This window comes from Cibotium barometz, chromosome 8, assembly GCF_041138505.1.
Source record: "Cibotium barometz isolate CiBa-2024 chromosome 8, ASM4113850v1, whole genome shotgun sequence".
Classification (NCBI taxonomy): Eukaryota; Viridiplantae; Streptophyta; class Polypodiopsida; order Cyatheales; family Cibotiaceae; genus Cibotium; species Cibotium barometz.
The window spans coordinates 42,038,609-42,066,108 of record NC_141053.1 but is presented as its reverse complement, the minus strand read 5'-3'; the positions used below and the strand labels follow the sequence as shown (position 1 = coordinate 42,066,108).

Here is a 27,500-nt window from a genome sequence, read left to right as displayed (position 1 = left end):
CCAAAAAGAAAAACATTTTTTCCAACCCAAAAAATAAAGGATTAGGGGTTTAGCACCCAAAAATAGACATAATGCCAAAAAGAAAAACATTTTTTCCAACCCAAAAAATAAAGGATTAGGGATTTAGCACCCAAAAATAGACATAATGTTGGGATTATAACTAGAATAGACATAATTTTCTTCTTAGAAAGAAGGGTAATGTCCATGATTTCGTGATTTCAATTGGGAAAAATGAACCGAACACATAGTTTTCTAGTGCAGGTTCCATCACATGAAGTGGAGAAGCATGTGAGTATTCAGGTATCATGCATGATAAGGATGCAAATATCATAGAAGGGTAATGTCAAATTCAACTGAGATTTCGTGATTCACACATAGTATTTCTAGTGCAAGTTCCATCACATGAAGTGGAGAAGCATGTGAGTATACAAGTATCAGGCACCCTAAGGATGTGAATATCATGCACCATATAAACACACACACACACACACACACACACACACATACATTTGCATAAAGATAAAGAATACCAATTAACGAATAAACATTTTTGAATCAAAACACTTAATTAATGAAATAAAGATTTTGGTGTACAGTACTTTATAAATATCTAGATATACGTGTAACTAGAAAATATAAAAAGAAAGTATGAATGAAATGAAATAAATTTGTTGTACACGTGTCACGAGCATGGAGAACTTCAAAGAGCTTAAAACTGTTTCAGCAGCAATGGAGCACAACAATTTAGAGGTCCATGTATCCACACGCAAGCCATACCCCTCCTCCTTCTCACACACGCCTTTCATTAGCTTATGCAGCCCACAAAGCTTTTTGCTTTCCAAAACATGGTTGCTTTCGAAGAGGCGAATCCAACAGCAGGTACGTCACACGAAATGATGCATTCCAATAATCCCTCTTCAACTTTCTGCTAATTGCAGTCCGATCCCTCTGAGAATCAGTTTTTTCAAGTTAATTGGCGAGTTTCATTTAATTCTCTGTTAATTAGTTCTTGGTGTGAAACCTTCAAATTAGTCACATTGTTATTATTTTCTTTCTTTTTCCCTTTTCAATGTTGAATATTGGTTATATTTTCTTTTCAATTACAGTCTTGGTTCCACCAATCTGAGTGTTTATTTTTTTTCAAACAAAAAATCGGCTAAATAAATGTGGATTTTTTGATTTGTTCCACCAGAGTGGAAAAATGAATGTGATCTGTTTCCTTTCAAAATGTGACTGCTTGAGAAAAGGCCTATGATATCAAAATCTGAGTACATGGAGGACCTGGAGGTATCTTATACACCCATAATGTAAATGAAACAACTGGAGAACAATACATTATTGTCCAGAAGCAGTGCCAAAGCCACTCCGTGAATCTCACTAATGTGAGGTGGTTTGATGATGGGAAGGAAGTGGTCTCAGTGCAGGATGAGAGACTGGATCTCTGCGTATGGTTGGCTAGGGTCCCAACTAGCACCCTGATGCCTCTTGAGTATGTCAGAAATCTGTTTGTCATCCTCTGGCCCGCTCAGTAAGCTCGACTTATTACTGGCTCTGTATCTGTCCTCATACTGGTCTGATGTGTATGGAGGGGTGGTTCAGATTTGTGCGCACAGCAATGACCACTAAGTGTAGGCTCCATCATCTGATGCCATATGTGCTTCTAGCCACTTGTCGCATGAGCGTGCATCTGAAGTGCATCGTTGGTCTGGATACCTGCATCAACATGGAGGTTGGGGGCAGTGGATGGATCTGCTCTCGGGGCTCTAGTCTAGAAGAAGTCAGTGAGAGCTCTCTGTGCTGGTCCTTGCACGGGTGCAGCTGATCTGGGCCACAATAGGGATTCCCTGTATCTGCGGAGCTCCAGAAGAAAGAGCCCCAGGCATCTTTGGTTTGGAAAATCCATGATCCTAGAGAGTGGTCCAAATCCCTCTCGGAAGAGGCAGTGGAACCTCCCCTTGATCTCACAGAATACTAGCATTTACATATATAATGAGCCTCTGTATGGCAAAGCTGGCATGTCCTATCCTCTGGTGCAGTTGCTCTTAGCCCATAGCTGGCTGTCTCCACTCTCAACTGGTGGGATGAGGTGCGGATCTGTCCAATTGCATACCACACCCTAAATGAGAGATGTGTATCCATGTAGTGCAGGCGTATGATGTAGCCGTCCATCATGTGAAGAAGATGGTCTTTGTAGAAAGCCATCTTCATTCCTAGGGGTTGGAGGGGTGGATGCCAAGTCCTCTGAGTATCCAATCTCACAATGTCCTTCCTGATCACCTTGTTCAATTCTGTGCGGCTGAGAGCAAAAGGAAGGGGCCTCTATGCTGTACCGAAACGGTGGGAGTGCCCCCATGTGCATCCATGCATAATACCAAACCAAGTGCTCACCTGTGCGTACCAACACTGCGTGTCTCCATCAAGTGCCAGCTGTCTTGAGGACTCTAGCGCAAGCTGGGGGTATCTATCTAGCGGGAGGTCCCATAATCGGTGCTAGTATGTCATTATCTGGAAAAGAGCCTCTGTCATGATAGGGGCAGCCCCCATCTCCGCTCGCACAATCTCTTGTGGCACTGAAGGCTTACTCCTGATCATGTGCGAGATCATCATCACTAGTGGCCTCTCCATCGGCTTCCACCCATCATATACCTCTTATGTACTTGCCACAGCTGACTCCCTTCTCCTTCTCCTCTTGTGGTATAAAGTGGGACCCCAAATGGGAGCTCCATACAATAATGCAGGTGTGAGTAATGTGTAAACAGCCAGAGCTTCGTCCCCTTGGCTCTTGAAACTATATCTGTGAGCAATGCCTCTGAAGTGAGCCCGAGCTGCATACCCTTGCATCAATCTGGTTTCGGCTGCCTTCCGCATAGAGAACTGAGGCCCGGCAAAAGTGATCCCAAGATATACATAAGAGGCCACATACTCCACTGGCTGCCCACTATATGTAAACTGAGGTGCGGATCTGCCTTACCATTGTGGGGATGTATTTAAGATCATAATCTTGGTCTTCCCAAGGTTCACCGTGAGGTCCCGATCCTCGCAAAAAGCCGGTAATGCATACAAATGCCTCAGCAGTGCCTCTGGTAATGAGGGATAAGGACAATTTCATCTGCATACAATAAGATAGGTATCAAGACTCCTGCCAACTGTGCTCCTGGTCCTCCCTGTCTATCGATGTAGTCAGATATCTCATCAATGTATAGCCCAAAGAGAGTAGGAGACAAGGGGCAGCCCTGTTTCACTTCGATAGCGCTGTGCATGACATCTGAGTCACCTCTTGGGGCCCGTACTCTGGCCCATGGGATGGTGTCAAAAGCCCTGCAGGACTTTGCCACATGTTAAAAAGTATTGTTGAAGTCCATCCTCTTCTTTTCCTGTCTGTAGCCTTAAACAACAAGCATGGATTCATATCTATGCAGAGAGACAGAAGGAACCTACTCTTTCCCTTACCAGTGATCAGGAGTATTCCTGTTCAATAGGGCTGACTAGAACTTCGGATTATGTGATGCATTGAATCTTAACAATCTCAAGCCTCACACTATGCTGCAGAGAAGAGACATGAGTTTAAACCCTGACACTGAAATGTATAGCATAGCAACAAAAGAAAAAATACTGTCAAGTCTTGCGTAAGAGAAGAATTTGTGATTGTTTTTGTTTTCTGCTGGTATGCATCTCTTATTGGCTTTACTTTTCTGCTGGTATGCATCTCTTATTGGCTTTACTTTACATGTACGATGGTGGTCTTGCTATGTATGTGCTTGCATAACTTTTTTCTTTGGAGCTTTTTTATATAGAAATAATGATAATTCCAAACAGTTTGCAGAAAATGTTTCAAAGGAAGTTTTCTTGTCAGCATGCCTGGCATGGGCCATCCCATGGAAGCTTGCAAAAGGTATCCTTTTTTTGCTACCTTGTTGGTTGTCAAGCTGGTTTAGTCTGATGATTTTCTTCATTATGATGTTATCAAGAGTTTTTTTTTTAGAGAGCAGTGTTTGAAGGCAATCCATGGCAGGTTTTGAGTATGACCCAGCTAGAAACACATCAAGGTTCTTCAATGGCAAGTGAGATTGAAAGGGAAGAGTCTAAGCAGGTATCATTATAGTGACTTGCTCAATCATAATTAACTTTCTGTGAGCAGTATACATTCTATGTGCCACTTTGGTGATGGTCTGTAAGTATTCAGAGTCTATAATATGGTTGTTAATGTATGAAACCCTTGACTTGTTTCCTTTTTCTGTTTTTTTTTTTCAGAATTTCGAGTCAAAGAATTGCCCTTTCATTGTCTCTTCTGGTCAACCTTCCCCGCTTGGTCCTTCTGTTCTTGGAAGAAGTGTAAATTTTGCACTATTTTCAGAACATGCAACCGGTGTTACTCTTTGTTTGTAAGCGTTCTTGCCAGGCTGCTTTTTCTTTGGGCAAGTAGTGCCGATAAGTTTTGACAATTGGAATAGATTAAGCTAAGGAGATTGTAAGGTTTATTGAGGACAGCCTCATACTGGTATTTACACAGCAAGTACATGCGCAGACAAAAGTAAAGAGATTGTTTATGTGTAATATTTTCAAACTTAACTGAATAAGCTGTCCCGAGCAGATTTCCTAGCATGACAAAAAAGTTTATGTGGCTTTATTGAAGAGAACCCACAGATGGCAAAGGACCTGCGTGTTTTGGGAGATTCTTGGTTTACATTACACCTTGGAATTTAGTGCATGGATGGAGAAAGGGAGTTCTTGCAACTCCCTTGTGTACACCTAATTTGTGGGCGTTTGGGCCCCTCACATTATTGGGAGAGTACTAACTTCCTTTGCACACTAGGGTAGACAAAGGAGAGTGCTTCTAGAACTCCTACCATCCCCTTCATTGCTGCACACTTCTCCTCCTGCCCGCCATTCACCTCGCCCCCCTCCCCTCTAAGCACTTGTCCTGCCCGCTATTCACCTCGCCCTGCCCCTCCTTCACCTGCCCTCCTCATATCTTCTTACCTTTGTACCTCCGCCTTCCAGCCCTTCCTCCTGTCCCTCCCACTTCTTTGATTGTGTTAGCATATGGAGAAGTCTTATGGTGTTCAAGTCAGCTGCCCATCCCGTGATTGGCATTATGGGTTCTGCCCAAGCCAATCCTTGTCCACTCCCACAGCCCTGAAGAACTATCAATTTTTCCTAAGTCCAGCTCCTCATCCTCCAAAATGACTCGACAATGAAATGAAGACAACTCTCATTGGGAGAGTCTATGGCTCTCACCCCTCCTGTTTGTAAGCTAGAGATTGGCTTCCGGCAGCCCCTGGCTGTGCACTTGATGCACGTCTACTTGGACGAGGGTTCTTCCAGGTTGACTTCAACCCCTTGGAAGCCACATCTCAGGCACTTGCTGGCAGCCCATTTCCCCTTGGTCTGTGGAAATTATTCTTCTTTGTGTACCGGTTGGACTTCGATCCTATGCCTTGGATCAAAGCCTTACTCTGATTTTTCTTAGATTTCCCGCTCTGCCACAAGTTTATTGGAAGCTGTTGGCCTCCATTGCAGCTGCATTTGGTTAGGTCCTGGAAGTACTTGTCCATCTGTGATTACCTTCGTCTGCTTCCGCATAGTGGTTACTGCCACTTCTGATAGGGTGCCTCGAGTTTTTGTTCTTGTTCCCGACCCATCTGTAAGCCTAGCGGGGCGTGTAGTGACAGACTCAACCATGTGCCCAAGAGATAAAGATATAGAGAGGGAGGGGAGAGAGAGAAGGGAATAGGGATCTTGCATAGTACACCACATTGAGCGTCAAACATGCCCCGCCCCCTTTCAAGAATTTATTCAGAATCAATCCATAGGTATTAGGCACACTGGCCAGGATCAATACAATCAATGAATACAAAACAAACAGATATGCCGATGTAGGATATCCAAGTCGAAGTTGATGTTGATGCACGAGGTATCTGATGCCGAGCACACCACGGAAATGACCTACAAAACCAAATCCAATGAATCCAAGTCCAAGTTCCAAGTCCAAATCAAATCCAAAACATAGTCCAGATCAAGTCCAAGTCCAAGTCCAGATCCAAGTCCAAATCCAAGTCTGGATCCAAATCCAAGTCCATGTTCAAGCTCTAAATCCACTCGCTCATCCCATGAATATCTCCACAACTCCTATAGCCTTGTTGATGATGAAAACCTCGGAAAAGCTCTTTCTGGCAAGAAAATTGATATGAAATCTATTTTAATGGTTTTCGGGTGATTAAAACATCCAAAAAGCAATGTTTAGGTTTTTCGAGCAGTTTTAGGGTTTCTGAAATTTCTGTCCGTACATGTCCACACAGCTCCGTATACGCGTCTGTTATGCCCATGCATATGCCCATACAAGTCTAGGGCTGACTGAAAGCAAGTTGGAGAAGGTGTTGATGGCGAAGAAGAAGCTCTCCATGATCATAATGATGCCCACACACTTTTTTTTTTTGTAAAGCTTCATGTTAATGATGCCCACACACACTCCACCATCTCCTTCATGATGCTACAAGAGAGGTTCAAGCCTTTTTCTACTTGGGAAAGCCTTGCTTTTTGCCAAAAAGTGATTCTTTTACCTTTTACTTTGCTTTTGGTCTTTTTAATAGTAAAATATTACTTAACTTCAGTCAAAAGTTCTTGTTTTGCTTTTGGTCTTTTTAATAGTAAAATATTACTTAACTTTAGTCAAAAGTTCTTGTTTTGCTTTTCTAGCTTCAAGGCCTTGCTTTTTGGCCCTAGAGTTGCTTTTTGAAAAAGCAGCTTTTAGCTTTTTGATCCAGCTCAGTCTCCTCTTTCCAATGGTGCCCTTGGCTCATGGTCAACCTTGTTTGACTTTTTGATCAAGAATGGTGCTTTTTCGTAATCAAACCTTATGGACCTTGTTCCCATGTCTTCTTCCACTTGTTTGGTGTTCAGGCATGGGTTTCATCATGTGAAATAGAACTAGGAGGGCCAATAAGTTACATTCACTTTCTCTTATATCGCAGTTGTCCTCAACTGTGGACTACAAGTGTTCCAAGCACATCCATATGTCCTTGGTATATCCATATGTTCCTAGTACATCCATATGTTTCAAGGTATATCAAATATATTCATATGTATCAAGGTACTAGTCCCATCTGGTGAGCTTGTGCATCTGTGTTAGATATAATAAATGCATACTTACGTCCTGGAAAAACTAGACACAGGCTAGTCAACAAACAAGTATGCATTATTCACGTCTACTGGGTATTCCAGGTACTGGCCAGGTAGTCTGGAGCCCAGTGGACTATCACATGCCATAAATCCAAGCATTGTCTATACATCAAAAACAACACACAAAGTCAAAAGAAATTCAAACATACATGAGTATGTAATGCACAAGTAATGATCCTCTTGTTCATGGATTGTCCTGTCTGGTTTCATTGAAACCATGCTGAGCCATCTGGCCACTAGGACCCCTCAGACTATCCTCAAGGCCATTTGGTCACTAGGACCGCTTGAGAGTTCATCAATAGTCATCTGGGCCATCTGGTCGCATTGACCACCCAACTATGAGATCCAATACAGTCATCTGGGCCATTTGGTCGCAATGGCCGCCCGACTGCCAAATCCAATACAGTGATCTGGGCCATCTGGTCTCAATGATCGCCTGACTGTGAAATCTAATACAATCATCTGGGCCATCTGGTCGCAATGACCGCCCAATTGCGAAATCCAATACAGTCATCTGGGCCATCTGGTCGCAATGACCGCCTGACTGTAAAGTCCAATATATCTGGCATCATTGCCTCCCATATATAAATCTTGTTTGGGCATCATTGCTGTCTAATGGGTCATCCTGGCATCGTTGCCTCCCATATACAAATCTTGCTCCTTAGACTATCGGGCATCGTTGCTACCCAAACTAGAGCATGTCCAAATAACCATTATAAGCAAAATAATGACCAATTCCAATCCAATATATATATAGTGAAGAGGGCTAGAGGTATGATCCCTCCCTCTTGAATCTCTCTTGATCGCAGACGTCTATATATGTACTTCAAATACATCTAGACCAACCACTTCCTCATAAGCTGGAAATATATCTAAATAGTCCTTGAAGTACTTCTCTGGAATCCATTTGGCATCCAGTAGCAAATAATTCTCGAATTCCAAGAGGAAATTTTTGACCACGGTCTTTTCTCTTTTTCTCACAAAATGAAACTCAATCTGTTCTAACTCTTCCACCCTTGGTGGATCCTTCAAAATGAGTTCCTCTGGGGGTTATGTGTACATGGTTTCAATAAACTGTCATGGAAAGCATTATATATCCTCCGATCTGAAAAGGTCCAACCGATGATATACATGGTTGATCTTCTTGGCATCTTGAAAAGGTCCATATACCATCATTTCCATTTCTTGACTTTGGTAATCCAAAGGTTAATCCATACCAACACCTGGGTTTGTATTATAAGAAAACCCTTCTTGATGACATAAAAAGTCACCAAATCTGTATTCTACAATCTGTTCCAAAACATCTTTGAAATCCTCTTTGGTAGCATAAAGATCCTTCATCAAAGTGAAATCCATATGGTAACCCATAGGAACTGCATGGCTCAAGGGTCTCCGAGATAATGCATCCGCTTCCTTGTTGTCTTTGACTTTCATCAGCCGCAACATGGCTGCTTGGTTCAAGACTGCTCCAATGCAATCTCATCATGTTCAACCACAAAAAGGTCTAGAATAACCAACACCGGTCCTTTGCCAGCATAAAGTCTCAATGCTTCAAAAGGGTTTTGTTTCAGCTTTGGTCCACAAAGATTCCATGGCTTTATTTGTCGAAATATGCAATGGGCTAAAAACCACTGCAAATCACTCGTCAAACTTCTTGGCATGATGTCAATCTGATGATCTTGAGATCTCTTTGGCGTCTTTGCCTTCCTTTCCCTTACTTGTCTCGAGGAATCTTCATGTGAGAGAGCAGGCCTAGGAGTAGCTTCCCTGTCTCCTCCATAAGAAATAGAATGGGTAGCTCTAGATCGTTCTGCAATGGTGACTCCTTTGGCGCGAAGATAAGCTTTAGCAGCTTCAAGTCCTTCGGCTTCGATGGCTCGATCCTTGATGAAATCTTCAAACATTTGAGCCCTTATTTGGTCCTTTTCCTTCTTGGCTCTCCAAGCTAGGAATTCTTCATCTTTGAGAAACTATCTGAACTGCTGAAAGTCATGATACTCTTCTGATGACCGTGGTTTCCATCCTGAAGTCCTGTATTGGCCTCATAGTTGTTCCCTTTAATAGGCCCTTGGTTTCCCTCTTCTCTTGACATGGCTCTGTCAACCCAAGAAAGTTTCTTCAAGAGAAATCCTGCCCTGATATCACTGTAAGCCCAGTGGGGCGTGCAGTGACAGACGCAACCATGTGTCCAAGAGAGAAAGATATAGAGAGAAATGAAATGATATATTAACGTCTCTAAGAGGCCATAATGGCCTATGAGCCCAAAACTGAGAGTACATCTGAAGTTGGTGTCTCATCAAAGAGAACAACTAAATGAAACTAAAAAGTACAATAAACTGATTGTCTTATAGTTATAAGAACTGTAAGTAAGGCTCCTAGATGATACTGAGTAGAAAATACTGGAAAATGTATATCAAGAAGATCCATGTATGCTGATCAGTTGAAGTGCTGCCCTCTTCTTAGATCAAATATCTCCGCCATGGGGCTGTCTAGAATGGAGAGGTTGTAGAAGTGAGGTAGGTGCCTCCGATGCCGAGCAATAATGGCTTTGATCTGGCGATGGTGAGGATGCCGAGGTCGGGATCCTGGTGGGCGTGGCTGACGAGCACGACATAAGATGACTGCTCTATTAGTGGTGACTCCCTGGGAGCGTGGCTGCCGACGAGCACGACATAAGATGACTGCTCTATCAGCGGTGGTGACTCCCTGGGAGCGTGGCCGGCTTGATGGCCCAATGGAGGAGGTATTAGGAGGTGTGTGGGCTGGGTTGCTGGTGTTGGTGCTGAAGAAATCTGACAGGATCCTCTATCTAGGTACATCATGGCTCGGTCTCCTGTCTGCCAAGAGGGTCTCTCTGTGTCTCCTGAGCTCAAGTAGGAACAATCCCCGGCATCTCTGATCCTCAAACTCCATGACCCTGCGTAACGGCCCAAAACCCTCTTGGAAGAGGCAGTGATATCTCCCTCGAATCTCATAATAGACTGTACATCGGCAAATGTAGTGCTCCTTTGTCTATGCCTCTTGGTAGTATAGCTGATAAATGCGGTCATCCAAGATCTGATGCACATATCGCCCTGTCTCAATCTGCACAGCTGGTGTGATGAGGTCCGGATCTGTCCAATGGAACAACGTATCCCATGTGATAGGTGTACATCCATGTACGCTGGGCAGGTGATAAAATTATCTGGTGAGAGGTGTAGAAAATGGCTCTTGTAATGAGCCATTTTCGTGCCTAAGGGCTCAAGGGGACTAGTCCATGTCCTCTCTGTGTCCACTCTGATGATATCCATCTTGATCATGCGGTTTTTCTTTGAGCGGGTGAGATCCAAAAATGGACAATCTAGGCTGTACTGAAAGGGTGGTAGTGCCTCTATCGGCAAACCATGTAAGTCAAACCATGATCTCATCTGAGCATACCAGCAATGAGTATCTCCGTCCTCTGCCACAACTGAATGGATGAGGTCAATACCAATCGGGAGTACCTCTGCTGAGGGACCTCCCATAGCCGTTGTAAAAAGGTAACTGCCTAGGGCCTCGGTCACTACTGGTGCGGCACCCAACTCAGCCCGAACAATTTCATGTGTGGTACCGATGATTTGCTCGGAATCATGCGGGCAATTATCATAATTAGTGGTCTCTCCATTTGCCTCCATCCCTCATCCGTCCCTCTCTGAGATCTGTGATGTATGTTGGTCCCCCAAATTGGAGTTCCGTACAGGAGGGTCGGTGTGACAAGCGTATCAAATAGCCACGTGGCTCCTGAAATTGTATGTGTGCGCACTGTCTCTCAAGTGCCCCCAAGGCTGCATGCCCTCCAGCTAATCTAGCTGCTGCTACCTCCTTCAAGGCGAAACACGGTCCTGTGAAAGTAACTCCCAAGTAGACATATGACTTGATGTACACAACCGGCTCCCCACGGAAAGTGAACTGAGGCTCTGATCTCGTCACCCATGCCTATGTGGTGTTAAATACCATAACCTTGGTTTTCCCAAGGTTCACTGTGAGATCTCTATCCACATAGAATGCCTGTAATGCATCCAGATGTCTCTGTAATCCCTCCGGAGAGTTTGAGATTAGAACAATATTAGCAGCATATAACAAGATGGGTATCAACACCCCTTCCAGGCATGCCCGTGGGCCTCCCAATCTGTCTACATAATCGGAGACCACATCAATGTATAGTCCAAAGAGGGTGGGCGATAATGGGCATCCCTGCTTCACCCCTATCGTGTTGGTCACCATATCAGATAGTCCCCCGGAGCTCGGACTCTGCCTGTCTCACAGATTCATACAAAGCATATATCCCCCACTGCATATCCTAAGGTACCTCAATGTTATGCAATCTGCGCATATGTTTGGCACGTGGTACGGTATCGAAGGCTTTGCGGAAGTCCACAACCTTCTCTTTTGTGCCTTGCCCTCTTCAATAAGTACCCGAAGTGTCAGTATATGTGATCCAAGGTAGTAAATCGTCTCCTGAAGCTGGCCTGTCCGTGTGCTCGATGACCATGCCTCTGCCCAGCGGCTCAGTTCCGACTCCAATATAGAGCCATATAGTTTGGCCAAGTAATGACCAATCATGATCATCCTGTAGTTGCTTGGTACCATGGGGTTCCCACTCTTAAAGAGTGGTACAATGATATGCTCTGTCTAGCTTGCCGGGAAACCCTCACAAATGGCACGATTAAACACATGTACGATGAGCAGAGCCAAAGTGTCGCGCGCATATGAGAAGTGCTCTCCAACTAGCCCATCATGATCCTTTGCCTTTCCATTCTGTAACCTGTCTATCGCATCTAGCACCATCCGCATGGTAAAAAAGGTGCTGCTAGCCGGTCTAGCTCCCAGTGGAGGGGGGGTGGGGGGCTGTCCTGGTGCATCATATAGCTCTCTAGCATAAGCATGCCATGCCTCAGGTGCAGTAATCGGAGTGCCAGGCTGTCTCTCCCGAAACATCTTCCATGTTCTCTTGCTGTCCTTCCCCAGGAAGAGTTGGTAGATCTCCTCCTCCAACTTAGCCAGGTAGGCTCGTTTCTTCCTCCGCACAAGGCGCCGAAAGATCATCCTGGCCAGTCTATGCATGTGAGTCCCAATGGCAATCTCACGCTGGAGTTGTGCTCGTGTCTCATGACACTCATCATCATACCAACTGTTCTATGGGGCAGTGCTGCGCCGCGGGGGGGGGGTAGGGGGGGAGGGGGGGGGATCATAGTGCAGGGAAACACATATGAGGCAGATGCATGTAGTACACCTGCCAATCCTCTCGTAATCTCTTCCAAAGGGCTATGTGGGTCTAGAGCAAACAAGCCGTCAGACACATCATCTCGGTAAACCCGAAGTGTCTCACGTGTAAACTGATATCTCGGGTACCTAGGTAGATGAGTCATCTCTTGGGGATCTACCTACTAGTGTGAAACTTAGGTATGCATGATCGGCTGCTATGCCAATGGGCCGATTGGAAATCGTGAAATCCAGCACATCAGGTATCAATGAAGGAGATCCCATCAAGTAGTCCACTATGCTCACTCCCCCTTGAGAGTTCCAGTTGTGAGAGCATCTAATCCTTGCCATCTCGATAGGCCATTGTATATGACCAACCCATGTGCACTTCCGAGTGTGAGAAAATGCCTACCATAATCTGTAATCCTTCCCTCATCCTGTGCTGATCTCTGCAACCCTACATCCTCTGTCGTGATCTCCCGGTACATAGCCTCTTGAGTATCATACAGCTCTGTCTGCTCTGTGCCTGTACGTGCATTAAAGTCTCTCAATAGTAATATGTCTTCCATGCTGGCAAACCTCATGATATCATCGTATAGTGGTGTATAGGGCGACTCTCCTAATGGTGCAAACCTGGAGTGGGGCCTGGGTTGGGGGAAAGTAGCATGCCGCCACATATAGCTCGCGGAGCCCCCCTCTGCATATTCGGACCCACAAGTACCTTGCATTTGCATCTCTATGTACCACATGTATTTTGTCACGAAGCTCCTCCCTAAAAAGTATTGCCACTCCTCCATATCCTCTGGTGCCTCCCACTGTGCGTGGTTGAGGGCGGAACACTGATTCCCATCTATAACCCCGCATGTCAGGAAGCCTCCTGTTTGTGCACTGATGGGTCTCCATATACATAGCAATATCACTGTGTCTGAAAGTATCCTCAAAGTATCCTGCATATGTTCTAAGGAGAGAGGATTTCCTTTTGGAAAGCCCTCACTGATTTGCTTCCTCATGCTGATCACTAGACCATTGGGGGTGACTTTAATATGGTAGAGAAACCAACACATAAAAGAGGAGGACAAGTGGGTATGGAGCACCCACTTGAGAGGGCCTTGACTTGTGGGAGATGTTTATTCTTTGTGTACATGGAAGAGATTGTTGGCTTGTTGATGATATTCATAGTATGCCATCCTCTCTGCTCTTTTCTTGGTCTAATAGGAGGAGGGATGTAGGTTGCATCTATGCATGCTTAGACCGCTTCTATGTTCATGATTGGGTTCTTGACAAGGGAGGACATACATTCATGGCATCTAGCACTGCCAAATCTGATCATTGCCCAATGGTTTTAAATATTAGAGATCTAGGATACCACGGCTCTACTTCTCGTGTGCATATTCTTGAGCATTTCTACTCAGATGCATAGATCTCATGCAGGTGATAGATATATGAAGGTCTCATGACTTTTCTGATGGCCCAGAGAGCGTGGCATGCAGGTGATAGATATATGGAGGTCTCACGACTTTTTTGATGGCCCAGAGAGTGTGGCATCTGCACTGCAATGTGTCAGTGTGTTTTACCACAGGATTTCCTTTTTGAAGCCCTCACTAATTTGCTTCCTCATGCTGATCACTAGATCATTGGGGGTGACTATAATATGGTAGAGCAACCAGCACATAAAAGAGGATGACAAGTGGGTATGGTGCACCCAATTGAGAGGCCTTGTGGGAGAGGTTTATTCTTTGTGTAATTGGAAGAGATTGTTGGCTTGAAGATGATATTCACAGGAGGCCATCCTCTCTCCTCTTTTCTTGATGTAGGTTGCATCTATGCACGCTTAGATCGCTTCTATGCTGATGATTGGGTTCTTGACAAGGGAGGACATACATTCATGGCATCTAGCACTTCCAAATCTGATCATTGCCCAATGGTTTTATGTATTAGAGATCTAGGATACCATGGCTCTACTTCTCGTGTGCATATTCTTGAGCATTTCTACTCAGATGCATAGCTCTCGTGTGACAAGTGATAGATTTGTGGAGGTCTCGCGACTTTTCTGATGGCCTAGAGAGTGTGGCATCTGCATTGCAATGTGTCAGTGAATTTTACCACAGGATGGCCTTACTTAGGAAACAGGAGGTCATTGACCATGAGAGGGCTATCAGATGCAAGTTATCTGCATTACAAATGGAACATGAAAAGCACCCTGGTGCCCAATGGAGTGCAGATACTTTATGTACTATAAGCTCTTATGTAGCACCAAGTTCGTGAAGAGATCAACCAAACAAAGTGACATGGCCATGCCATGTGATATCCTCTGTATCTGGTGTCCTTTGGAGATGGAGCTCATGCAGTCCTCAAAATCAAAGAGCTGGACTTGCAGGTTCTGTGTTCGTGCGTTGAAATCACCCAAGATTGCAAAACTCTATGATGTCAGCGAACAAAGACACCTAGGTACGGGGATTGCCATGGAGCTTTTTGCATAGGCAGATTTGGGTGTTGGGGGGGTGGGGGAGTAACATTGTAGAACACTTGTGCCTATGTGCTAGGGTTTTCAGAGATAGAAAAGAGTGCAACGCAATCACACATACAACACACAAAAGAGTCGTAAAATACGTATTGTATGTAATATGTACAAGAAGAAAGTGTTATGACTGAAACTTGAGTACAAAAAATGATTGAGAATGAAGACGTCCTCGCTTTTTCTTGCTTTTTGACCAAGAATGGTGCTTGTAACGCGCGGAAGCTCTGGGGGTCTTCTTTCAGCCCTAAACACCACTGGAAACAATCTGATGCAAAACGCAGACATGAAGAGAGAGTAGAGAGAGAGAGAGAGATGCTGGAAATTCAGTATATTCATATTGTACAAAAAGGTACTCCTAATCTACAGCCCTTGGCTGCCCTCTTGGAAAAGGTGAACATCACCAAAAACTGTCCCTAACTGGGACCCTAAGGATCCACTCCCTAAAGGGGTGAATGAATAAAACTATGAGCACACTTTGCTATTTATAGTATCTTAGCCTTAATGGAGAGCTGGCCGATTGCTGTCGGCCAGCTGACTGGACATAAAATCATACATATGATGCACCTGTAGTTGCCCTTTTTCTGATTCAACCGACAGCCCTTTCTGGTCTCAGTCGATAGCTCCTGTTCTGTTTCTGGTACTGCCAACAGGGATCCAAGTCCATTCTCCAGTCCAACACTGTTACTTGTGCTCCAAGTCCTAGCTCTATCTGGTTCATACTCTTTATTTGGCTGCCTCTTCTGGACCAGCACCTGAGAATGTCCATGGCATCTTTCATGCACATGACATCCCCCTCTGCTAAACTTGATGACGGGATTCCAACCTGTTTTTGGATGACTGTCATCATCCCAATCTTTTCCCGAAGTTCCTCTGTCATCCATCCATCCCTGGCAACCCTTTTCATCACTGAAAACCCGGCCTGGTCTCCAAAACCACTCTGTCTCAGGTTAAGATCTATGCATCTGTTCCATCTAGTCCACAATCCATTCCTGCCTTGACTCTGAACACTGTCTTGGTCTTCATTCCTGAGAAATGAGTCTGGCACTCTCACATCACCCCTTGGAGGATAATCCTCCCTTGGGACCGTTGCTAGAGAACCTATCTGGCTCACAGGATTGCCATCCCCTCTGGCTTTGTGGAACACCACCAACAAACCTCCTGCTCTTCCCGATCTTGTGTTCCTTGCCTTGGGCTTCGTATCCGTGTACTTTCATGTACCTTGGACTTGTACACCATCATATGGGACTGAATCAGCGTTTAGCCTTGCTGAGCCTGATGCTCTGATACCAATGTAACACGCGGAAGCTCTGGGGGTCTTCTTTCAGCCCTAAACACCACTGGAAACAATCTGATGCAAAACGCAGACATGAAGAGAGAGTAGAGAGAGAGAGAGATATGTTGGAAATTCAGTATATTCATATAGTACAAAAAGGTACTCCTAATCTACAGCCCTTGGCTGCCCTCTTGGAAAAGGTGAACATCACCAAAAACTGTCCCTAACTGGGACCCTAAGGATCCACTCCCTAAAGGGGTGAATGAATAAAACTATGAGCACACTTTGCTATTTATAGTCTCTTAACCTTAATGGAAAGCTGGCCGACTGCTGTCGGCCAGCTGACTGGACATAAAATCATACATATGATGCGCCTGTAGTTGCCCTTTTTCTAGTTCAGCCGACAGCCCTTTCTGGTCTCAGTTCGACAGCTCCTGTTCTGTTTCTGGTACAGCCGACAGGGATCCAAGTCCATTCTCCAGTCCAACACTGTTACTTGTGCTCCAAGTCCTAGCTCTATCTGGTTCATACTCTTTATCTGGCTGCCTCTTCTGGACCAGCTTCTGAGAATGTCCATGGCATCTTTCATGCACATGACAGTGCTTTCTCGTAATCAAACCTTATGGACCCTGTCCCCATGTCTTCTTCCACCTGTCTGGTGTCCGGGCATGGGTTTCATCATGTGAAATAGAGGTAGGAGGGCCAAATAGTTACAGCATATCTTTTGGCCGACTTATTGTCTACCACTGTGTGCTGCTCACCTGTCCTAGACACCTATAGTTGGATGTGTTGCTCGAATGCTATGTGCTGCCCATGTATTTCCTAAGGTGAGGTGTGTCACATTCTCTTCCACTTACATTGCAGTTGTACGGTGTCCATAGAAGGAAAAGATCCAAACAAAGCTCATCCAAGATACCCAAGATCCTGAATAGGGTGAGAGTATTTTGCATCCAGTGCGAATGCTCACATTCCGTCCTCGCAACGTGAGCACCAACACTTGCAAAGAAACCTACAATGACCAACTCTCGCTTGATCTAGCACTTTCCATTTGTCCAACCATCCATGAAAAAACATTGCAAGCCGCAGAGTATCCTTCAATAGCCTATGGGAAGAACACTCCAGAGAATGGCCTGTCAAAACTCCACTGTCCACACTGCAGCCAGTAATGCATCGGCTGAGATGGATCACAATACGTGCTTGCACCAACTTCATTGCACCCTAAAGGAAGACAACATAACCAAAACTAATACTCCTTAGAAGAGCTACACCAAATTTGTACCATCAATACTTCTTGGCACTTGTATGTCTAGATCACCATCTCTTTGTGGTTCAAGTAATACATCCAATGATACACCAAAGGGAAAACATCATCTGTTGTCGATATAGTCTCCAAGAAATCTGTGCGCTGTTAAGAACAGCCCTCTGGTCTTGCTGGGTCCCAAACCTGGAACTCTCCTGCACCGTGACCTCTCTCACGAGACGGGTAGCCATGGCCTCCATACTTGCCTCCATATGGGAAAGCACTTCCATACGTGCAGCTGAATCCATGATGAAAAGCTAGAACTAGTGACCAACAAGAGAGATGTTGAGGGTTGGAGCCATTTGCATTTGGGAAGGGTGGGTGGGATAGGAGGCGCGCCAATACACTAGATAATGACTTTTCCCAAACCAGACCTTGTGCACTCTTGGAACCTAGGAGCTCTACCCTATCCAAGCAGTCAACATGCACATGTGCCAGAAAAGAAAAAACTTTGCAGGTTTACTAGGCTCTAATACCCAAGGGCACCAATACACCAAAAATAACCCAAATAGTGACTTTTTGCCAACCCGAACTTATGCCCTCATGGAACCTAGGGGTTCTATCCTAGCCAAGCAATCAATGCATATGGGTGCCAGAAAAGAAAAAACTAGGCTCTGATACGAATTGTAGAACACTTTTGCCTATGTGCTAGGGTTTCCAGAGATAGAAAAGAGTGCAACAGTATCACAAGAGCCCATAGTCACTAAAAACGAGAAACGTTCAAGGAATGGAAATGGGGAAACGATTTTTTAGGGGTGGAAATGGCCATTTCTTGTGACAATATCACTTGGGAAACGAAAAAATGCCATGGAAATGGATGGAGTCCTGAAACGGAGAAACGCGTTTCTAGGGACTGAAACGGCCGTTTCCTGTGACTATGCAAGAGCCCTAAACTACTGTCTATATTATGTACAAGAAGGAAGTGTTACAACTGAAACTTCAGTACAAAAGATGACTGAAAATGAAGACATTAGTCTCATCCCATAGACTGCCAAAGATCCCCTTAACCAAGCTGTACTGCAGAGAAACATTCTTGTAGGTTCACGAAGAGGAATGCAGATGGAAAATGACAAATATCCAGGCACATATATATATATGCATCCGAGGTGATGGTCCACCATCTCTATTTGCTGTCAGTTTGTTTTAGGACTGCTCCATGACCTCATATCTTCTCGCTGACCTGACTTGCTGCCCAATTGCCGACTACCACGTGGCACATGTACATATGGAGATAGGTGCGATGCTTCACCTGTCCCAAATAGCTGTACATGCTGCCCGACTCCCAGCTTAGGGCGTACGTGCTTGTTGCTTGCCTGTCCCAAATAGCTGTACATGCTGCCCGACTGTTACGTGTGCTACTACGTGGTGCCCATCTTAGGGCATACGTTCTTGTTGCTTGCCTGTCCCAAATAGCTGTACATGGCTTTGGTGCTGTTACAATTTTGTTGAGAATATTCACATTCATGGTAGTGAAAATGTGTAATGGGTTAGTAAATAAAAATGGTGCTAGGTGGTTGTGTAAACTAGCACTTGTGTGTGAAGTAGGGCTTAAATAAAGCAGTTCTAGTGTGTGTGAACAGCCACTAGTGTGTAGGTTCATTTATGTGTGGGTCTTGGAAACAGTCCCTTAGAAGGATCTTATGTAAGCGATGATTTGTAAAGGTGGCACCTCTTAGGGACATTTGGCATCATGCCTTGACATGTGGCATGTGTGGTGGCAGCATATGCACGCACCTTGTAAAGAGGGCCTCTTCTATAAAAAGGAACAAATATTATAATACAAATATGCTTCCCACAACTCATGTGTAATCCCCTTGTTAATCCTCTGTTAATGTGCTGACTATCTTGCTAGTCATCAACTTTAGTTGCTCTCTCCTCTTAGTTGTGCTCTTGCTCATCCCACCAGGGGCCAACAGTTGGTATCAGAGTCTTTACCAGCCTGCAAAGCACTCGTCGTTGAGCCAAATTGCTGTCTCATAGCTTGTCGCCGCCACCTTCCGCCCACACAGTGCCCCCTGCCACCCATTTTTGCCACCATTTTGTGTGGCACTAGTGGACAGTGCACTACCGCAACGCCCAGCTAGTTGGACTTCCCGCATAGCTGCCCAGTGGCGTCAGCTCTCTGGTGGCACTAGTGCAGAGGTTGTTAGCAGTCATCTCTTGTCTGTATATTGACACCAGGGCCTTTGTTGTGGGTGTACCCACCCAATTTAGGTGTTTTCTCATTTTTTCCCACTCCATATTTTTCCCTATTTTTTTCCTATTTTTACCAGGTGTGGGAGGTTGTTCTGTGGCTCCTGGCTGATGCAGACACTAGCTGACTGGTGGTCTGGGTGTCCTGGATGTTGGCCAACTGCCCCTGCTGGTGCACGTCTCCATCTGTGTGCTGGCCGACTGAGTCTTTGTTGGCCGACTGGAGACATGAGCAGGTCGTGAGCTTTTTGCTCCTGTCGGCTGTTTTTTGGGCTGGCCAACTAGCTCATAGGGGCCATATAAAATGGCCCCTTTCTTCCTTTGCTCTACTTGCAAAGGGTTAAGGTCATCTCCAACATAAATCTTGGTGCCTCTCAGTGTTACTCTTATTCATGAAGGCCTGCTGTGAAGAGGCATCCCTGAACTTAAGGAGGAGGAGCGTCTCCTTAGTCATATCCTTTCTTGCTCTCCATACATCTATGAATGGGTTTCGTACACCCCCATTAGTGTACACAATTTCACCCCATCCTTCCAAGGTAAATTAGACGGGGAGACCTACTATTGTGACATGTAGAGCACGGGGCACAGGATTGCTTGTCTACCTCGTCTTGACTATGAGGTTCTTTGTTTCTTGACCACTTCCACCAATTTGGAGTTTTCGTCCACCTTTTTCTTGATGGCTTGGAAGTCTTGCTGTAAAACTTCATTTTCCACCTTGATTTCAGCTTTTTTTCTGTATGTTTTTTGAGAGGACATATTTTAACCTGCTGGAGCTGCTGCTGTATGCCCTGTTCCTTGATGGTTTCGAATTCAGCCTTAAGATCAGCATTTTCCTCTTTTACATGGGCAAGCTCTATCATATGGCTCGAATTTGACATTTCCAGGTCATAGCTCTAGTCTTTGTTTTCTTTTGTACCATGATGAGATTACATGGACACTATTGTATCACTTTTGGTCTCATAGACCCATTGGGTTCTTTCAAAACATTTAATATAACTTCTTTCTTTCTTTCTTTCTCTCTCTTTTCTGGTCTGTCTTCAACTTTCTTTCTCTGTTCTTTCAGAGAGTCGGGTTCCTTTCTAAGCCCGGAAAGCTCTTCCCCTTGCTGCAGAAGAATATCCTTCAAAGTGATGAATCATCACGGAGACATGGGTCCATGGATTGAATCATAACATGAATTATTTTTTCTTTGGATGTGCATTTTTCAGAAATCTTGTGGTCTTGAACATCGATCTTTCTGGCGATACATCTTGTAGCCTTTCATGTAAAAAGAATTTTCTTGTATCCAGGTCTCTAGGCCCAGACACATCAGAATCAATGATTGAGATTGTGCTGAATCCATCAAACAATAAGACAGGAAACGTGTGGCATGTATGTCTTGAGGTATGTGTAGTTTTGTGGATTATCTAAAGGCATGGGATGTTGATTTGACTTGGTTATGCTGTATTCAATCATGCTCTTCGATGGAGTATCAACATCCTGCATGTTTACGCACTGTCCATACAGTCATAAGATTTTTTTTGAAACCTAGAAATCAATTAAAGAGGTTGCTGGTCAAGGAAAAGGAAGGGAAGGTCATTGCAGAGATCAGAATGGTTTAACATTAAGAGTGAAGGGCTCGTCTTATGGAGGTTTAGATGCTTTGGGTGGGGCCACCTGAAAGCATAGCATTTTAAAAGATCAGACCAACAAGCATCATTCCCTATTATTCAGATTGCATGCGACATACTGGTGTTAGGGAAATTGGGCCATATTGTGAGATCTATTTAATTAAGGGGCAAATCAGCTATCAAAGTGAGTGGGAATGCAGAAGGGCGAAATAGGTTACATTGGCCTATGAGATAGTGGTGAAGGAAATAAAATGAGCAAAAGAAAGAGGGACCAGCTGAGATTGCAAAGAAGAGCCAGCCAAATTCACACGAGATGCAAACTGTTTTTGTTCCATTTGTGAGCCAGAAAATAATCACGACAGAGGGCCCACATATATGACTAAGGCTGGGAAGGAAGGTTACCTGTTTTGGGCTCAAAAACGCACTTAGGCTAAAAAAAGCAAAGAAATAGTAATGACTGGTTGGATGCAACATGGCAGGATGCATGCTGATCAGCCTTGTAAGGGCATACTAGCCTGTTTAGCCTCACCAACTCCCATTCTTCAACAAGCAGGCTGGGCTATGATGCATTCCAGAACCTCTGTATGATCATGGCTACCTGCGGGGTCTTGAACATCCGCCGGTCTGTAACATCTGATGGCAACATGCTCCCTAATTGGCCTGTAGACGTGGGGCCATGGTGTTAGGATCACATACCTGGAAACCCTAATAGGATTATGATAGCACACATCAAATCCGAGATCGATGTGACTGCAATAAATTATGGCTACTAGCGACTCTCCTCCTAGCAATAGGCTCCCTTCCAGGACCACCCTTGAGCCTTAGGTTGGATTGCCATGAGTAATCCCGACAGCGTGCTTCGCATCCCATACTACGAGATTGCTTGCCTCCCTCCAATTACTAAGGTCTTGCGTGCCTTGGTAGACCTCTCTAGCGGATACCCCATAATGATCATAAGTGAGCCCAAACTCACTCATATAGTAATAACCAGGCTATTCTTTTTCCAAAGAAAAGATCCTTCTATTAGTTACAAACAACAACCATAGGCTACAAGTTCAACCTCAGAACCCTCAAATGAGGTGTAGAAAATCTGGGGGAGGATAGTCCCTCCTTGGCTAGGTGCTTTTGGAGGGAACTGCCTCATAAAATGCCAAGGGGGTGGGTGGGGTGGAGTTGGGGGGCGGGAAAACAGGTGGCCTGTAGTGCCAAATGATCTCGCCTCCCTATCAAAAGGAAAGGGTCCCAAGAACCATGTGTGTAAAAAATTCACTCGCCACCTGCATATGCAAGCAACTGGCCCACCATTTATGCTATGGAGGAATGCTGTAGATGATCTTCCATCTTTGACATGTCGTCCGGGCCTCAAACGGCAGGTTGGGAGTGGAAACTGTGTCAATCTTGCAATAATGTGAAAGTTAGAGAGCCTGCCCTCCTACTGCCTCCTCATAGTGGAGGGGTCAGGATCTGTCAGTGTCACCCAGGCAAGAGCTTCCCATGTGATTATACTCGGTGAGGATCTCCTGGTCATGCACAGGCGAAGAATCCTCTCCCATACCTGTTGCGCTTTGGCGTTCTGCAACTCGAGGGGGCAGTTGCATTGCACACAATGTGCCAGCCTACTACCGATAGCCAACCAAGTGCCAACAAGGCAGCTGTAGGCTAATTGATAGAGGAAGAGTGTGATCTTCCTTCGTCGAAAACTGTTCCACAGCCGCTTCCAAAAATGTCATAGGAAGCGGGGTGAAATACCCTGGGATGCCCAATGGTCTGCTGCTGCCGGGGTGCCGTCTATCTCCTACATTAGGATCCTACTACCTATCTGAAAGAATGTGCACAAGCGGAAGCAAATAAACATGAGAGAGAAAGATTGCAAGCAAGAACAAGAGCTTTATTAGCTTGAGGTTACAGAGTACAAGAGCCAGCAAATAGGGCAATGTAGGATGATTGAATGAATAAAAGAGAGCAGCTCTTATATACTTGTGCATGAAGCAAGTTGGCTGTAGAAAACAGGCCGACAAGACCTCCACGACAGCATTAAGAAGATGCAATATTTTAACGCCCCCTCTGCATCTTGAAGTGTGCAAAAAAGTCCGAAGAAAACTGATGACGAAGGTGCGACCATGGACACCTCAGCATGGCCAGTACCGAGTACACCTCGGAAAATGCACATGTCAGCTTGTTGTCTTCAGAAAACATAATGCCACTATAAAGAGCAAAAGAAAATCTGCTTGGCTCCAAACTCAAAGTAGAACTGTAAACACATCACATCTAATAACCTCAAACAAATGAACATGGAACACATCTTGTCCATAGTCTCTGCTGACCAATAGTTTTGGAACTCATCTGAACCATGAAGGAAACTTGGTTGATCCTAGAACACATGTGGACCATCAAGTGAACTTGCCTGTCTTTATACTTGGAACTCCGATATACGGGTCCCATGCTCCAGATTTAATATAAGAGAGCTTTTGAAAGCCCCCTCTCCTGCCCACAAGCCGTTTCTGGAAGACAGCACGCAGGGGGATGCCCTTAGGATCAGAGCAAGACACCAGTCATGTTCTCTCCAGTCTGTAAGGCCTTGGGAGAGCTGGGGTTATCACTAGACGAGTCTGTGTCAGTGTCCTGTGACTTGTCTTTGCCCTTCTTTGAAGACTTGCCCTTGTCCTTGGCTTTTCTTTGTCCTTTGACTGACGATCCTTTGACAGGTGGCCTTTCTTCCCACATTTGTAACAGCGACTCCGAACTTTCTTCTGCACCGTCGTGAGTGCCTGATCAGGTCCAATAGACGATGAAACTTTCAATTTCCCTTGTGAAACTAGGATGGATTCCTCTTCCAAGAGAAGAGTACACAGATCATCAAACTCGAGGGAACGTGTTGTGATCTGAACCCGCAAAGCTCGGGAAACCATGTCATAATATGCAGGAAGCCTGATGTGGAGGAGAGCAGCTAACTGAGAAGAGGTCAGGGCAGTACCCATTGCCACTAATTGGTCATGAATTACCTTAACCTTCATCACAAAACGACTGCATAGAAGTCCCTGCTGTAAACTCCAGGGAAAAGAGCTGACCCAATAGGTTGACAGACCGCATTGTAGAGTCCCGTGCATATAGATCTGTCAGCTTTCTCCAAACAGAAGCATCACAATCCAATGTTTGCACGGCGGGGGAGCCCTTTGGTGAGATGGCTCGTACAAGTGCAGAGTGAGCTTTTGAGTCTTGATTCTCCCAAGCTGAAAGTTCTGTGAGAAAGGCATCCTCCTGGTCCTGAGTCCACTTCCTAGAGCTGGTAGGGCGTTCGGGCTTTCGTTCGTGGCCCTGAACAATCTCCTAGAGTCCCTTGTGTGTGAACCAGACCTTCATCTGTAGCTTCCAGTGATCATAGTTTGAACCACTGAGCTTGTCCTCCTTGTTCGTGCAGGGGGGATCCATGTCTGCCTCAAAGAAGCTATGTCTCAAACAACCTCTATAGCTAAGCAGTCCACGTGCTCTCTCAAGCACCTGTCCACAGGATCCAACTAGGGACTAGTAGCCCCCTCTGAAGATGCAGGCTGGACAGTAGCAAAAGAAACCCAAAAACACACCACTGGGAACCTCCTACCGGAAGGGGGAGGGGATCTTCGAGGGAGAAGAGCTGATGTGCCACTTGTCAGGCAAAAAATACCCTTGCGTACATGCCTATACAATCATGAGTTAACTGAATCAACCCTCATATCCGTAGCAAGCCACACCAACTTTCCCGGATCATTCATAGAGCTTTGCACCATGCCCACAAATGTGGTACATGTATCCATGTATGAGGAAAGTCCTCTAGCACATGCCAATAACAAGGAAAGCAACCTGTGTTGCCTTGGAACAAGCAACCAAAATACCAAATCATGATCACAAGATCTCCCCTTTGCTAGCTACCCAAGTCAGGTGATCAGTAGAGATCTTTTTTTTTTCTGGAAAAAGATCCTTCTATTAGTTATTGAAAAAACGGCCACGAAGGGCTAAAAACAACCACAAAGGGCTAGATACAAACTTGCCTCATATACAGGGTGGGGATCAAGTAATCAAAGGAGGGGAAAGAGAAGCTTCTCCTTTGGCTGGCCACTCTATGAGGAGAAGGCTATCTCATTCACCACCTCTATAAGTGAGAAACGGGCCAGGCCGCCAAAGCCTCAGGAAAGCTTCCCGCCACTTCCGCATGCGGTCGGATCAACCCTGCAACTTCCCCCACTGACCGCGGAGGATATGTATGATATCGAGCCAAATGCTCCTAATAGACTCTGCTGGCGGAGTCTGGGTGCCCTTAATGGCTTCGTTGCATTGAAATGAAATGATATATTAACGTCTCTAAGAGGCCATAATGGCCTATGAGACCAAAACTGAGAGTACATCTGAAGTTGGTGTCTCATCAAAGAGAACAACTAAATGAAACTAAAAAGTACAATAAACTGATTGTCTTACAGTTATAAGAACTGTAAGTAAGACTCCCAGATGATACTGAGTAGAAAATACTGGAAAATTTATATCAAGTAGATCCATGTATGCTGATCAGTTGAAGTGCTGCCCTCTCCTCAGATCAAATATCTCCGCTATGGGGCTGTCTAGAATGGAGAGGTCGTAGAAGCAAGGTAGGCGCCTCCAATGCCGAGCAATAATGGCTTTGATCTGGCGATGGTGAGGATGCCGTGGTGGGGATCTTGGTGGGCGTGGTTGACGAGCACAACATAAGATGACTGCTCTATCAGTGGTGACTCCCTTGGAGCGTGGCCGGTGCCCTGATGGCCCAATGGAGGAGGTATCAGGAGAGGTGTGGGCTGGGTTGCTAGTGCCGGTGCCGGTGCCGGTGCCGGTGCGGAAGAAATCTGTTAGGATCCTCTGTTTAGGTACATCATGGCTTGGTCTCCTGGCTGCCAAGAGGGCCTCTCTGTGTCTCTTGAGCTCAAGTAGGAACAATCCCAGGCATCTATGATCCTCATACTCCATGACCCTGCGTAACGGCCCAAAACCCTCTCGGAAGAGGCAGTGATATCTCCCTCGGATCTCATAATAGACTGTACATCGGAAAATGTAGTGCTCCTCTGTCTCTGCCTCTTGGTACCATAGCTGACAAATGCGGTCATCCGAGATCTGATGCACATATCGCCCTGTCTCAATCCGCAGCTGGTGTGATGAGGTCTGGATTTGTCCAATGGCACAACGTATCCCATGTGATAGGTGTACATCCATGTACTCTGGGTGGGTGATAAAATCATCTAGTGAGAGGTGTAGAAAATGGCTCTTGTAATGAGCCATTTTCGTGCCTAAGGGCTCAAGGGGGGGGGGGGGATCCTCCATATTTGCCAGGTTGGAATGTTGTTGCAAATCTCCCATCTTTGGCATGAGCTTGGTCGCCAGTGGTTTATAGGTGGGGCAGTGACTTGTACTACCGAAATGCGGCGGTGAGAGACCTGAAGAGCTATCCCTCCACCAGCCTCGTAAACCCTGACCACCCGAGCCTTTGTGGCCCAAGGGACAGTGCCCTGGGTTGAGGCCCTGTCCATAATGAAGATGCAGAGTACCCGCCGCCAAACCTGCTGAGCCTTCGGGCAATCACAAAGACAATGTCACTGAGACTCTTGAGGGTGGTCGCATCTTGGGCAAGCTGCTGGCCAAGCTCTAACAACCAGCCAAGTGCCGACCGCCAAGCCCTATGTGCCATCCCTCAAAGAAAGAGGGTGATCTTTCTAGGCCAAAAATTGTCCCAAAGCCTCTTCCAAAAATCTGGAAACGCTGTGAGAGGCCATGTGACTGCCAATGTGTTCCTGCTATCAGGGTGCCGTCTATCTCTGGCATCTGAATCGTGCAACCTACCCGCGCTGTACATGCAAAGATGGGGGCATCCAGAGTCTCCTCCCGATCAGCGGGGTCATGCCAAGTCCACTCGCCCAGGTCCCATTGTAGGCGCGTGAGAGGTTGGTACTCCCATATCCATATCCGCTGGAATCTCTCCCTGGCCACCTTGGCCGGAGGCGGATCTTTGTGCCACTCCTGTGCCTGAAATCCAATCACCCTCACCCTCTATAGGGTGTAGCACTGAAATCCTCCAAGGGGAGCTCGGATCTCTCTAATCTATACCATGGGATCCAACAGAAAAAGTGAGCATATCACTGCCCTAATCTGCTCCGTGAATTGCCACAAGAATATCATGCTTGGTAAACACACCTAGCCACACTCGGGGAG

The 27,500-nt window shown here is 45.5% G+C and overlaps 1 protein-coding gene across 4 annotated transcripts in view; it reads left to right on the top strand.

Moving 5' to 3' along the window:
• The first annotated feature begins 659 nt into the window (after nt 1-659).
• The window catches only part of ISA3 (isoamylase 3), a 242,360-nt gene continuing 215,519 nt past the window's right edge, over nt 660-27,500 (top strand). Inside the window, exons 1-5 of one of the 4 annotated variants that reach the window (XM_086801733.1) lie at nt 660-879; nt 3,817-3,892; nt 4,013-4,090; nt 4,252-4,382; nt 20,973-21,066. In XM_086801733.1, coding sequence (XP_086657859.1) covers nt 755-879; nt 3,817-3,892; nt 4,013-4,090; nt 4,252-4,382; nt 20,973-21,066 — 504 coding nt within the window. In that variant the 5' untranslated portion in view covers nt 660-754. The remainder of the gene's footprint in view (nt 880-3,816; nt 3,893-4,012; nt 4,091-4,251; nt 4,383-20,972; nt 21,067-27,500) is intronic. The other 3 variants (XM_086801731.1, XM_086801732.1, XM_086801730.1) reach the window with 3 other exon arrangements.